Below are 14,727 nucleotides of genomic sequence, written 5' to 3'. Positions count from 1 at the left end.
TTGTTCAATTATTAATAAAACTCAGAAGTCGGATAGCAAGGTAAAACCTGATTGATCAGAGTAATGGTGTAGAAACAACCAGTGACTTCTCCTCTTTCTTCTTCCTCAATCCGAAAGGCAATGACTCGTTCCAATCCCCTCCCTATTACTTCCTATTATAAGTCCTGGGTCCTAGAGAACTTCTATGGCTAATTCTGGTCAGTTAATAACTATTCCTGCCCTCTGATTCAAAGTAAATGTCATTGGCAGTCTTAGGAGTGTCAGAGTGTGATCAAAATATCACACAACATGGGGGGGACGGTGGCTCGATTTCAACCCAGATGAATGTAGTGGTCATGATTATAAATGCATTTTATGAAGGCATTCAACTTTCTTCTAGTCCCAAAGGAGAAAAACATCAGTTTTCAAAATATATTTTAATTTACACATCTTTCAAGTTTGATGTAGCATACTAAGTATTTCAAAGACAAATTGATCTATTTAATAATGTTTTTGAACTTGGCCTTCTCTTCATTCAGTATGTCCCCTGAAATTTCAAGAAAAATCTCTGGTTAACTAAGAATTGATACCTTCTGAGACCTTTCAATGTGTCTCAGTCTTTTTGTCATGTGATTAATGGAGATGATTCACATGTAACGTCCAATTGTGATGTGGTTTAGCCAAGGAGATTTGAAGCAGCTTACTGAGTTCCTAGAAGAGACAAAGTGATTTTAGATGCAGGTAAAAGCATTCTGTGCCTACACTCGATGGAGGAAATACAGACTGGTGGTTTATATACTGTGCTAATTTCAGATATTGCCAGTAGCTCCTTACAATATTATGGTAAAAAATTCTAAGGCTCATTCCAAGTTGGTTACAGGCCCGATGTGCATGTGTGCATGTGTGTGTGTATGAGTGTGTGAGTGTGTGTATGCATGCGTGAATGTTGTGGAAGTATATCAGAAACCGACTGTCTCTTATAGGGTTAATACCATTGGATCTGTAGCCTAGAAAAACTGTTCCTTCATGTGTCTTGATGTCTGTGAATAAAGAAGACTCCTTGCCTCGCTTGAGGTCTGTATTTGTCAGTGCAAGGCAAAGAACTCCTCTCTACCATTCTGCAGATGACCTTCAGGGTGAGAATTGTGTAAGCTGGGACAACTTACTATTTGGTGTGTCTATAGGGGTTCCCTCCGTGGTGTGTGTTCCCCTTCGAATGCCTGCAGGGGTACTCATTTCATAGTCGTCATCATCTGTGACACCAGGAGTTGTGATGTAGCCCTGGGTAGTTCCCTGTACAGCAGGGTTTGCTCCTGCCTGTCTCGTAGGAAGGACTCCGTTTTGCACATCTGGTTTAGCCCCTGTCTGACTGGAGGGTAGAATGCCTCCAGGGAGCAAGGGGTGGATAAGGAGGCCTGTGAAGATTTGTGAGGCTAATGGCTAGAATAGGGAAAGAAACAGAAAAAATCATTTGAACAAGGTTAACCAATCTTATTTTCTTTAGAGGGAGGATAGCAGGGTGGGATAGGAGTGGCAGAAGGGAGAGGCTAAGTCAGAGAAAGGTCACAGAGACCCAGCACTCATCAGAAATGTTCCCCTGTCAGGGCCAAGTCTGTTGCTGGTTTCAGAGCTGGGATTTTTTTTTGCTGGCCTCCTTTTCCTCAAAAAAGGGAATCATAGCAGAAGGACAGCTGGGAGTTATGAAGCATGTCTGGAGACAGTGCTAAGGTAGAAAATCTAATCCACAAAACATTGAGAAGCTCTAGCTGTCCTTGACCTAAAATACAGCCTTTCTTTTGCCCATACAAGTTTGAGACTGCAAGTTAATAGAAAAATTATTGCAAGTTGATTAACTAGACATTGCCTTTGTGACTTGATCTACTCCCTTGAAGCTTCACTTAGCATACATTTCAAGAGCATCACTGTATTCAGTCAGGAGTAGTTCTCTTGGCGCTTGAGCTGCCTGGGTGTTTCCTGAGATTCCTGAAGGAACACCTCCTTTTCAGAGGCTTTCATGGTTAGATTCTATTTGAGCAGGTCTACGCTGGGCCTGGTAGTCTGAGTTTAAGCTAGTTCTCAAAGTCCTCTTGAGGTGATCTGAATGCCAGGTCCATGGGTAGGGAGATGTTGTCTCAGAGTTAAGAGATCCTGAAGGCACAGCTAGATGCTTGCTAGATGAGAGAGGCAGATTACAATATAGATCGTTTCATAAGGCTCATGACACATGGTTTTGAAATAAATATGGAAATTATGATTATCAGAGAAAATAATAAATTATCAAATTCCATTCCATATAAGAGTAAGTATTGTTTTGTGAGATCATGTGTGTATCTTAGGCTGCACGAAAATACCATTATTACCATGGGTTGAACTAAAAAGTGCTTGAAAACTACTAATATAATAGAACTCATGGCTGTGAATCTAGATCTATTATTTTGCCTTTGAGACAACTTAAGTTCACTGAGCCTCAGTTTATCTGTACAGTTCTGTCATGGGTATGTACTTTGTATAGTGAGGGCTAAAAGTGAGAGACTTGTTTTGTGGAAATGTCGCAACAGCAGGAAGAAGTGAGTGTGCATGTGTCTGTGCTGACAAAGTAGATGGTGATCCCTGTGACTGGATAATTATTTGGGGGTGGTATAGCAAATATAATACATACCATTTTCATTATATAAAAACCACTTCAAAACTGTGTTCTATGATAATACCTCAATTACTCACTTCTGTTGTCATGCTTAGATAACACACTAGTCCAAACAGATGTTTCTAAACATGACCTGTGCATAATTGCACAGAAATTATGAGTTATGGTCATAAGAATTTTACTATAACCCTATTCTTCATTTATTTGTGTTTATAGGAAAGAATTCATTCATCGTTACAAGAATATAAATAAATCTCATAAAATAGAAAGTACAACAGATTTAATCATTCCTGCAGAGTCAATATTTATATTACTCTGCTTCTACATCTGTAGAATAGTGTATAAACTTCAATATAAAGTTTAAGTCAATCAAAATAAAGATTAAAAGTGTGCAATGGCCCTTTGGGTTAATATTGAGTCTGATAGCACTATATAGAAAACTAATGCAAAGTTAAATTAATGGGAAGTAGTAGGATAAAGATGACAAAATCTTTAGCTGAGAAAGAATAATCAAATTAAAGGAGCTATAAAAATGCAGGGCCCATTGTAGGAGAACGTAGGGGAGGGGTGTGCTAGAAAGAACTGAAAGGTCAGAGGGCCCTGGGAGAAGTGAGAAGAATTTAAAATGGTAGTGACTTAAACTATTTTCTTTTTACCAGTTCCTCCGAGCTTAGGAGAGTACCCTAAAAGCAAAATGACAAATAGAAACAGTTAGATATATATTGGAAAGAGTCCGGAGAATACAAAAAGTAACAGAAAAATAATTTTATGATTTACATATGATGATCTTTCCAGGTGTTTTCTACAAATTTATTCTTTAGTAATAGAAACTGTCATTTATATAGTATTTTTGTCTTTCATTTTTCTCTCAGTATTTCATAACAGCCCCTTAGCTGTGTTACTGCTAAATTGTGATAAATGTAATTTTAAATGTTATATTTATTTGTAGTTATGCTGTAGTTCACTGAATTTTTCTTTTTGGGTTGGTCTTAAATTTAAAGTTTAGCTGTATTTTTATACACCATAAATATTATTTAATGAGTGTGTGGCACCTAATCTTTGCTGTGTTTCAGAATTTCTCTTCTTGAGACGTAGTCTCTAGATATGGAATAAAGAGACGGAAGTAGTGGGTATGGTGAGTGACACACTCCTGTAATCCCAGAACTGGAGAGGCTGAGGCAGGAGGATTGCAAACTGAAGGAAAAGCTATACAAATGTCTGTTTAATCACAAAGGGTTGATAGGGATTTTATACTAATATCTGTCTCTGATTTTAGGAGTGGGGCTTCCATCTGATGTTGATGCTGATGCTGATCTTGGTCCTTGGTAATTTTATCAGTTAGCTCAAGAGTAGTGTTTGTAAGAGACAAATAAGAAAAGAAAAGGGGTTGAGCATTTTGGCATAAACACATATAGCTAAAATAGTTTTGAGATTAAAAAATAAATCTCCCATATCATGAATCATCATACTAATCCAATTAAGTTATTTCTTTCTTAACAGTGTGGTTCAGGGGTGACTGGATGCTTTACTAAGGGTGTGTCTGGAGGAGTAACTATATCTTACTCATTTTCAGAGTGGACATAATGATGATGTTTACAAGAGATTGTGTTACTGTTAACTGAAACACAACTGAACAACTTAGAACTGCATCTGCCAGCCAGCTGGGGTTAGGTAAGAGTTATACATTGCTATTCTCAGTGCTCACACAGTGTAAAGTGAGTTAGAATCCTGGTGCCTGATTGGCAAATTGAGACAAGAGACATATTCTGCACATAGGCAATTGAACAATAGCCTTACCTGAGCTCCAAGTTGTGCCACAATAATGGGTAGCATCTGAAAAATAAAGGGACAAAAATCACTGTTAAAGTGGAATACTAGGGGGTGGGTTATGGGTTACGCTAGCTCAGCAGCCCACAACCACAGCACAGGTGAGAAGTGCTGATAGCTGGGTTATGAGTTGCTGGCTGAAATGGATGATGAGTAGGCATGCTGTGGTATTCTCTACTGCTCCAAAAAAACTAGCCTAAATTTTACAAAAAGGAGCTTGAGTCTTAAAATTTTATTTTTATTTTCATAGAAAATCCATAGGGTCAGGAGAAATCACCAAAGTTGACTTTTAATGTAGTATGTACTACCCTGGAAAATCTGAATCTGATGGGCTCCCAACCTTATCATTGCTTTCATTCAGTTGGCACAGCAGTGCCTGTCAGGCCACCAGTGACAAGCACACATATTTCTACAATAGTCAGTCAGCTTCTTGTCTCCCAACAGCAAAGTCAGCAGCTAAATCAGGAGGAAGAACAAATCCAACCGTCAGGGTGAGCAATGAAGGGACAGAATTGTGAAGAAAATCCAATTAAAATCTCCTTTTTAATAAAAAACTGGAGTGAAACTAACAAAAATGAGTAAATAAAAAGAATACATAAGTGAAAATGATGATGAGACATAACCTAATTGTTCAGCAGTGTAATTATAAAGAAAATACATTGTTTTAGTCACTGATTGGAAGTTGCTTGAAGTAATGACAGTGAATATGCATGTATTTACTGTGTGACACAAACTGTTCTAGGTTCATCTCATCTTTATAACAGTTAAAGGAAACCTCTACTTTAGTACCTGTTTGAAATTTTGAGGAAAATGAGTCCCATCAGGTTAAAATAACCTGCCCACACCACACAGGCCATGTACACAGAGAGCTGGGATTTGACTAGCTTTGTGGTTCTTCAGTCTTTTCTCCCAGGTTTGGCCTTTGGTAGTTAAAGGCTACACACACAGTTCTCTGTATCATACAAAGTGATCCGATTTTATATTGCTTTCCAAACATTTATGTTTGTGCTCATAAATTAGTAACTTCTGTCATCTTTGGCCCGAGAAATTTCTTTTTTTGGCTGATGGGCAGCAGCCCCGGCAGAGACTTGTAACTGATCTAAGTGCTGAGAATGAAAAGTGAGGCTTCTCTTACCACCCTTCCTAAGGCTCAGAGGGAAGCATGGCAGATGGAATGGAAGAGCTGGAGGAAGGGACAGAGTACTTTGCAATGCTGGCTTGTGGGAAGGACGTGGTTGTCACGCTGTTGAATTCTCAGCAGCTGTGATTACCTGAAAGAATCCTGCATAAGACTGGACACATCAACATTCTGTCATGGCCAGGGGAAGGACCCATGAGGCCCTGTCCCTCTCTGAGGATCTATAGGCAGCTAATACTTGCTGGGGTAGCAGAGAGACATCTTCAGTCATACAGCCATGGGGTAAGTTGCTCATGTTCCTGTAAGTGATACCTCACCTATGCTTCTGTAAGTTAACCTAACTAAGCTCATTGGTTCACATACACACAATAAAAATGTGAAAGAGGAAGGAAGACTAGCTGGAAAGAGGAAGGCCAGTCAGTGGGAGAAGGACAAAGAGGGCCTCATAGAAAGTAATGGGAGGTAACTGTGATCAAAATAGTTCATATGCATGTATGAGAATGCCATAACAGGACCCATTATTATATAATATATGCTTATAAAATACTTCCAAAAAGTTATCCATTCTATGTAGGCAGGTTGAAGGGACTGGAACTAGACCTGGCCCAGAGGCATTGTTGAATCCCCAGAGAGAATGAAGAATCAATGACTTAACATTCCTGCATGCTGGGGAATGTGCAATGTCAGATCTTTTATACTAAACCTTTTGTATCCTGCCCACCAATGTTTCTAACTCTGGGGAATAAGATGCTGCATTGAGTCTGTTTCTTTTAAAACATTTTGATTTTTAAATCACCATACTACGTGATCTAATAGATACCAGCATGACATTTGACCGAGTGTGTTTTTGTGATGCTCCTCCCCATTCCTCCCACTCCCCACGGAAGCCTTCGGCCCCCATACTCTATTCATTCATGTCTTCTTGATAGGGTAGGGTAGCGATGACACTGAAGCTGGACAGTCTGTGTATGAATCGCATTCGCATCATGTATTAAGGAGGCTTGCATTTCATTTGCTTGTTTATTTGGTCTTTTTCAGAGGGCAAAATTTATTCTCAAGATTTTTATCATCAAGACATTTATGTCTCTTTGTTTCCAAAAAGTTCAAGAATGAGCTCAAAAGAAACATTCCACAATACAGGGTGTTACTTTAACATGAATTTAGAAGCCAAAAATTTGAAAAATAGCCCCTGATTTTCTACAATAAGGAATTATGTATATGCAGCATACTATACAGTTATTAAAAATAACATTGTATGTGAGTATTTTAAGGCTGTGGAAACAATTACTGCCATTTTGTATTCATAGAAAAAACACATGCAAAACATTTGCAGATAGTTTCTAAGAATTTTGAAAAAGGCTCGTTGACTCTTATAGCTTCAGCTGAGAGAAAATGCCCTCAGAGTTTAGGAAACCCTTCCCTCAGTTACCTGAGGTTGTAGCTGTTGCTGTCTGTTCACGGAACCCAGGGTGAAAGGGAGTGCCTGTGCACCATGTGCCAGTCCAGTGGCAGGGTTGAGCTGTGGGGCATCAAAGAAAACTTTCATTATATTTCTTTCAGTTCAAGTATCTAGGAGCCTAAAACATGTTTACCAAAGGCAAAAAAATACACTTAAAGGACGGATTTCTTATGTAAATTCATACTATTATACTGTGTCCGTAATTAATCACAGAGATGAAATTCAAATATTTGTTTAATTTCCTAGCACAATAAGGTCTGTTACTAACCTCTACAATAATTTTTCCAAAGATTTGTTTTTATTTTTAATTACATGTATGCATGTGTGTCAGTGTGTGTATGAATATATATATATATGTATGTATGTATGTGTGTGTGTGTGTGTGTGTGTTTGTGTGTGTATGAGTGCAGGTATCTAAGTAGGACAGAAGAGGGCATTGGATCTCCTGGAGCTGGAGTTACAAGAAGCTGTAAGTTTATCTATGTGGTATATGGGACCAAGTCTCAGGTCTTCTACAAGAGAAGTGTAGAAGGCAGAGCAGTGTAGAGCCTTCTACACTGCTACAAATCCCCTACAAGTGCTCTTTACACTGAGCTGTCTCTGAAACTCCTACACTAAACTAAAAAGAAAAACAATTAGTGTGTATATTCTCGTGCCATAGCATGTGTTTGTGGAGGTAGAGGACACCTTTATGGTGTCTATTTTTTCCTTCTCCCTTTATGTGGTCTTTGGACTTCAGAAGTGGGTTGTCAATCCTTTGTGGCAAATGTTTTTACACACTGAGCCTTCTTGTCGCTGATTCCCTAGGAATTAAATTTTTCTTTGGCATCTTTGAGGTAATTTAGGTAATTTATCACTTTTGGCTATAATAATTGTTATTGGACATTTCCTGATTGCTTCTTTCCCTTAAGAAATGAATTACTTCATAGTATTTCCAGACAAAGTTGTGAGCTATAGAGTAACATAGCAAGTCTAGAGCATGGGTTAAGAGTGCATTTAAATCTGGACACTGGGAATAATCATGAGGGAAACATTTTTCTTCCCCAAACAGATGACTCTTGATAGATGTTCTATGAACAGAGTGAAGATCTTAATGTCATGTTGTCACCCTAGATGGTCACAACAGCACTCATAGTGTTTATGTGGCTTGCAAATATAATAAGGGACATCAAGGAATGTCTGATGTAGAAACTGAGGCAGGATCTTAGAGAAGAGGTATCAGAATGTGGAGATTAAAAATGAGAATAAGATCAATGCTACAGAGGGATTTATGAGGAAAACTTTCAAAGAATTACTGATTCTCTTTGAATATCTTATTGATTCTCTTCCAGCCCATGTGCAGTGAATGCATGTGCATGTGTACTTGTGAATAGACATTTCTATATGTTCTTGAATCTCCTCCATGATCAGTATCAAGTGCCCTATTTATTAAACAAAAGGTAGTGAGGTGATGTTAAAGAGTACTTACCAATTGTAGGTCTGACCCCAGGGTGAGCAGCTGTGTTAGTGGTATTAGACTTATGGAAGGAAAGACCTGCGGGGCATCAAAATTGACCATTAGACAAGAGGTTATCTTTTTCAACTGTAATGTCAATGGTGGATAGTCTCAGCTAGTTTATATTGCTCTCAAAGGTAGATATTTGCCATCAAAATCAATAAAGGCAAAAGTTCAAACTCTCTCATTACCCTTGAATTATCCGCATGAGGCCTCATTGTTTCCTATGTGGTCCTGGATGACATGGCAATATGTCAAGTTTATAATATTTATCGGGAGATTTATTTATGATTATTATTTAGATATAATATTTTTGTTTTAGTACTTATTTTTTCACATAAAATTTTATATTCTTTTCCCTAAAGAATGTCTCTAATAGTATAAGCTACAGGTTCTTTCATGAGTCAGATTGATTTGATTGATTGAATGATCTACAATGCTCAATAACTAAAGGGACAGCTTGAACTTTTAATACTTTTGACTAATACTTAAGAGTCTAGTTGAAGGCAAGACAGGGTCCTTTACAAGAGAGTGAGAGTTGGAGGGGTAGAGAAGATTGGAGCTGAAAGAGAAAGCATTTTTCAATGTTATTGAAATATGTCTTGAAAAAACAGGTTTTACAGCATCACACCAGCTCATTGGTAGTGATGAACTAAAGAAAGCTATGAGAGGGCTTGTGGAGGTCTCAGTGGGTAAAGCATTTTATGTGCAAACAACAGGGCCTGAGTTCACATTCCCAGCACTCATGTGAAAAGCCACATGTGTAATTCCAGTGCTGGAGGTGGAAAAGAGGGATCCCACAGCCTCGCTGGCCTGCCAATCTAGTCAATAGAGGAAGACAGAAACACAGGAAGGCCACCTGTGGTCTCTATACATGTATTCACCTGCACCACACATACACTCGCCCACACACATACACTCACACATACTCAGAGGGGGAAGAGAGAGGGGAGAAAGCAGTTGAGAGAGCCATGAGAAAAGTAGTTATTTTTCTATACATCTCTTATTCTGTCATTTTTAATGTAAACCACAGAGAATGTCAGAGAATCTCAAGGTCACATCTTCCTAAATAGGTGATGCCATCCAATTTTCAAAGCTTTCCAGATTTAGTTGTCGAAACAAATTCCTGCTCATATAATTCACATGAAAGAAAGAGGCTGTATGCTCTCTCCACTTAAATTGTCAAAGCAAGACCTTTAGCTTCTTCCAAAGAAAAAGCCTCTTGAGGCATGAGACTCCAAATCCTGATACTTAAAATTTACCAGCCTTAATGTGCTTCCATTCCTGGCTTGTAAATCGTTGCAATTGTTGGGTGCTTACCTGATTTGATTGCTGTTGGGTTAGTAGTGTCACTTGATCTGCAGTTTTTGTTGCAGGAAGTCCCAAAGCAGGGCTAATCTGCTTCTGTGAATATAAATATTTGATAAAGCAGGAGGGATGTCTTTGAGGTTTTGGAACCTTTTATATCAGGAAGGTAACAGGTTGTCCCCTAAACAACAATAAGATTTGGAGCAGTTTTAAGTTCTCAAACATTTTGTGCTTGGATTCAGGATCAGAGACTAGGAAAATTGAGGCACATGGGATTCCAGTGCTTATCTCCAGTTCCCATTGATGTGCTGTTTCCTCTGCTAGGACTTGTCTTACACTCAGAGTTTCAGTTCTGTGCACATCTGCTCTTACGTTCCTTCCAACACTTGAGTTAAACTGCATTTTTTGAGTCTTCCGCTTTTGCCTTGCGTGTGACATGTCAATCTAGCAACAGAAATCCAGTCTCTTTCAAAACTGGAGAGTATTTACTTTGTATTAAGACTCATTGAACTTAAGGGTGAAATGAGCTTGCAATACATGGTCTAGTTGGCTGACTTTGTTTATATTTTTAAAGGCGAGAGAGACCTGTGCAAGGTCACCTGGTGAGTGTCAGAGTTAGTACTGGGACCACTGTAGTGACTCTAGTCCCTTAATACAATAAACCCTTCCCTCTCGTCTGACCCCAGAATGCTTTTTTTGCTGGATGCATCCCAGAGGTCAGGAAGGGTGGTCTTCCAGTGATGCCAAGACTTGGACAATTTTTTTGGCCTTGTTTTTAAGTCTGCACTGAGAACTATTTAATAATCTGTTGGTCATTCACATTTTGTTTCATCGTCTCTGTTCCTTTTTTTCCACAGAAAGTTTTACAATCTAAGTTTTCTCTAAACAATGATTTGATATGTGTAGCCATTGTGAATTCTAGGGGGATCCTTTAGTTTTGTTCTTATCACCGCATTTTTATCAACCAAGTCTGCCATCTAGACTGTTTCCAATTAGTCTGATGAGATGGAAGTATCAGATGAACTCAAGGGTTTTTTTCCCTTTCATAGTACATCTATTACATTTCCCCTTGTATATTTTAAGCATTTTGATCAAAGAAGAATCTCTTAGAGATCAAATAGCCCATCTCTATGTCTATAAAATAATTTAGGACAACTGAAGGAACACCAGTCCCCACCCACTCATTAAAAAATCTATTTTATGTCAATGTGTTCTGTAATGATATGTATTAATTAAAAACTGCTCACCATTTTATAATATGTATCACATAATTTTATAGCTAAGAGTTTATCCAGTTTAGGTGCTTTGTTTATCAAATAGAAAAATCAGAAAGTATTGTCTACTCTTTTAGTCATGAACAAATAACTAGCCACTAAAAAAAATCTTAATTATGTTTTGGAAGATAGAACAGTTTCTCACTTTGTTCCTCATGTCAACTCTATTGTCTTACCCAAACAATTGAAATTTTTCTATGATAAAGTGTATGCATTTAAAAATGCAAAACATTGAAATTTCCATGAACAACTTATTAGTTTACCACCCTTTGCTATGGAAAATAAAATCAGGAAACTTACAAAATGGGTCACAGAATAGAGTGGTTTTGTTGAAAAGCAGGAAGAGATAAATGTTTGTAAATGAGACAGGGCTGAGGCTGGTCAGTACATAAAGTAAACACATTGCACTTACTGGTAATGACTGAGTTGATCCTAGAAGACAAAACAGTAGAATCGTAGTCTTCATGTTTCGATTTGCTACCTATAGGAACAAAATTGTGTTACTCTTTCACTTTTTTCTAACCTTTGAGAGAAGATGACGCTTAAAAATGACCATTCTCCTTGCAATCTGGTCAAGTAATGTTACCTTTGTGCTACCAGGCAAAATGATATTCAAAATCCAGATGACTTCTCCACTTTACTCTGGTGCAAAATTTATCTTTTGCTGATTTGTGTTTGTGGAAGGAATTTAAGCTCAGCTACAGGAGATAGGCAACTTGAGAGACCAATCAGGACTAAACTGTCAGTGAAATCATTTGGTTTCTTTTCCCAACACTTCATTAGGTGGGTTATTAGCTGCAGACATTATATTACCCAATGTCTATGATTTGACTAGAGGGCATTTTAGGGAGACATGCCTGTATAATTTTAAAAGTGCAGACAACAACAACAACAAAAAAGACAATTGTCTTCACTTCCAACTCCTTTGCAAATATTTTGTGAATTTATTGGTTTTACCATATAAGAGTGAGCAGACATCTCAAACACAAAAATATGGAGCTCTATATATACTTTAGTAAAATAAAGTCTATTATGTATATTCCTTTATAACCTAACTTGTTTCCTTGATTAATAATGAACTTTATGTGTCAGTGTATGTACATCAATTTTATTTAGTGGTTAAATTGTATTACACTTTCTTCTTGATGTATAGATAATCTGTATCATTCTATTTTTAAAATTATAAACAAGTTACAATGAACATCATAACATTCATATAACATGTTTCGTGCATATATATAGCAGTATTTCTGTAGCTGTTACTGCTGGAATATTAAAAAAGATACAAACACCTACAATTTAAATGAATATGACAAAATTCCATCTAGGAATTGTTGAATAATTTGCATGATCTCTAAAAATAATGAAAAAGATGATGTTATATCAGTCAAAGACAGGAGTCTGCTGAGGTTTCTTTCACAAGATATACAGTTCATACCTACTCACAGGCATCCAAAGCTTGACCTTCAGACCAGGCCAGGTCTACTCACTAATATCTAAAATGAAAGGAATGATGAATCCATCCATTGGAATTTCATACTGAAGACCACATGACATCCAGTGTCATCTTTTCTTCAATATGGAGTGTCTATCAATGGAAAATTGGCTGAGGAGATGAGGTATTTGCCTAAGTTTTTCCTTAAACAACTCTATTCATTTACTGATGACTGTCAGATGATCTATTAGGAATGGAGGAACACTTTAAGAACCTAACCGTAATAATATGTGTGGTGAGTATAACAATAGGAGTGTATACAAGTGTGAAGAAAAGCTTTTGATTGAGGGAGGGAAGGCTTTATGGAGGAGGTCACCCTTGAGATGAGTTTTGAAGGATGGGAAGAAATTCATTAAAAAGTAAGGAGAGGGGTGGAAAAATGGTTCAGCTGGAAAAGTGCCTGCATGTAAGCATGAGGACTTGAGTTTGGGTCACTTGCACTCACATAAAAGCCAGGCACAGTTGCTTTTATCCGTACCCTCAGAGCTATTGGGGCAGATCTCTGGATCTAGACAGCCTGCAGTCTAGCCAGTTGGTCAGCTCCAGGTTCAGTGAGAAATCCTGTCTTGAAAAACAAGGTGAAGTGTGAAGGGAAAATGCCATCCTGCACTGACTTCTTTTTTTCCTTTCTTTTAAAGAATTTAAATTAGAAACAAGCTTGTTTAAAATGTCAATACCAGTTCCCTCTTCCTCCTCTCCTCCCCTATCTCCCACCAACTCTCTATCCTATCCTGCATCCTCTTTCTGTTCCCCAGGGAGGGTGAGACCTTCCATGGGGGATCTTCAAAGTCTGTCATATCATTTGGAACAGAGCCTAGACCCCCCCCCACGTTTCTAGACTGAAAGAGTATCCATCTTTGTGGAATGGGCTCCTAAAGCCCATTCATATCCTAGGGATATATACTGATCCACTACCAGAGGCCCCATAGATTACCCAGGCCTCCTGCCTGACACCTACATTCAGGGGGTCTGGATCGGTCCTATGCTGGTTTTCCAGCTATCAGTCTGGGGTCCATGAGCAACCCCTTGTTCAGGTCAGTTGCTTCTATGGTTTTCTCCAGCCTGGTTTTGACCTCTTTGCTCATTGCTCCTCCCTTTCTGCAAGTGGATTCCAGGAGTTCAGTTCAGTGTTTAGTTGTGGGTGTTTGCTTCTGCTTTCATCAGCTACTGGATGAAGGCTCTAGGATGACATATAAGGTAGTCATCAATCTCATTATCAGGGAAGGGCATTTAAGGTAGCCTCCCCACTATTGCTTAGATTGTTAGTTGGGGTCATCCTTGTAGATCTGTGGACATTTCTGTAGTGCCAGATTTCTCTTTAAATCTATGATGGCTTCCTCTATTATGGTATCTTTTTTCTTGTTCTCTATTCTTTCCCCGACTCAATTTTCCTGCTCCCTCATGTCCTTCTCTCCCTTCTTCTTCTCTTCTTCTTTCTCCTAACTCCCTCTCCCCTCCCCCCATGCTCCCAATTTGCTCAGGAGATCTTGTCTCTTTCCCCTTCTCCTGGAGACCATGTATGTCTCTTAGTGTCCTCCTTGTTTCTCTGGTGGCCTGCACTGACTTCTGACCTTCACATGAATGCGTATACACATGCATATATATCCACATGCACATGTTTATACCCCATATGAACATAGACATAGACACATACACAACACATGTGCACATGCACACAAAGGGAGAGAAATGGGAATATACTGGATGGATTTGGAGAATAAATATGAAGAGAAAGACATAACATGGAAAACGTTGATACTGAGTGGACTAATGGAGCATAAAACAAATGCTTCAGGATTTGAAGGGAACCAATTATTCTTTGTGTGTGTGTGTGTGTGTGTGTGTGTGTGTGTGTGTGTGTGTGTGTGTGTGTGTAGGCCTGTGTGCACTTGCTGCCAGTGCACAGTCTGATGAGCCATTTGATTGGCCCTTGAAATAACTTCTTGTTCTTATGACCTTTCTTAGGCAAGTTTAAATTCTTGCTTTTGAATAAATTTATTTACACAAAACTTCTGAAAATTGTGTATGGGTATTTTGCCTGCATGCTTGTATGTCATGTGTATGCCTGGTGCTAATACAAGCCAGAAGAGGGAATTGGATCCCCTGTA

General features: G+C 38.5%; 1 protein-coding gene across 1 annotated transcript; it reads right to left on the bottom strand.

Annotated features, from left to right (window-relative positions):
* Positions 1 to 397: 397 nt before the first annotated feature.
* Amtn (amelotin) lies at positions 398 to 11,827 on the bottom strand. The gene is made up of 9 exons (XM_040747356.1): positions 11,711 to 11,827; positions 11,537 to 11,605; positions 9,863 to 9,946; positions 8,516 to 8,581; positions 7,018 to 7,107; positions 4,421 to 4,456; positions 3,280 to 3,306; positions 1,146 to 1,419; positions 398 to 690 (listed from the first exon to the last, which is right to left on the bottom strand). The coding sequence occupies exons 2-9, from the start codon at positions 11,588 to 11,590 to the stop codon at positions 680 to 682; spliced, it is 642 nt and encodes a 213-aa protein (XP_040603290.1). The 5' UTR covers positions 11,591 to 11,605; positions 11,711 to 11,827; the 3' UTR covers positions 398 to 679.
* Between the last annotated feature and the right edge of the window lie 2,900 nt (positions 11,828 to 14,727).

Source organism: Mesocricetus auratus, unplaced genomic scaffold, assembly GCF_017639785.1.
Source record: "Mesocricetus auratus isolate SY011 unplaced genomic scaffold, BCM_Maur_2.0 Super-Scaffold_100006, whole genome shotgun sequence".
Lineage (NCBI taxonomy): Eukaryota > Metazoa > Chordata > Mammalia > Rodentia > Cricetidae > Mesocricetus > Mesocricetus auratus.
The sequence above is the reverse complement of the archived record's forward strand: the minus strand, read 5'-3'. Positions and strand labels throughout refer to the sequence as shown.

Excerpts from the sequence above, each read along its gene's own strand:
- Amtn (XM_040747356.1), bottom strand. The coding sequence starts at position 11,590 with ATGAAGACTACGATTCTACTGTTTTGTCTTCTAGGATCAACTCAGTCA. Across the intron at positions 7,108-8,515 it reads TGGGGTCAGACCTACAATTG|CTCAACCCTGCCACTGGACT; the intron begins GTAAGTACTCTT and ends GATGCCCCACAG. Across the intron at positions 3,307-4,420 it reads TGGCACAACTTGGAGCTCAG|GGTACTCTCCTAAGCTCGGA; the intron begins GTAAGGCTATTG and ends TTTTGCTTTTAG.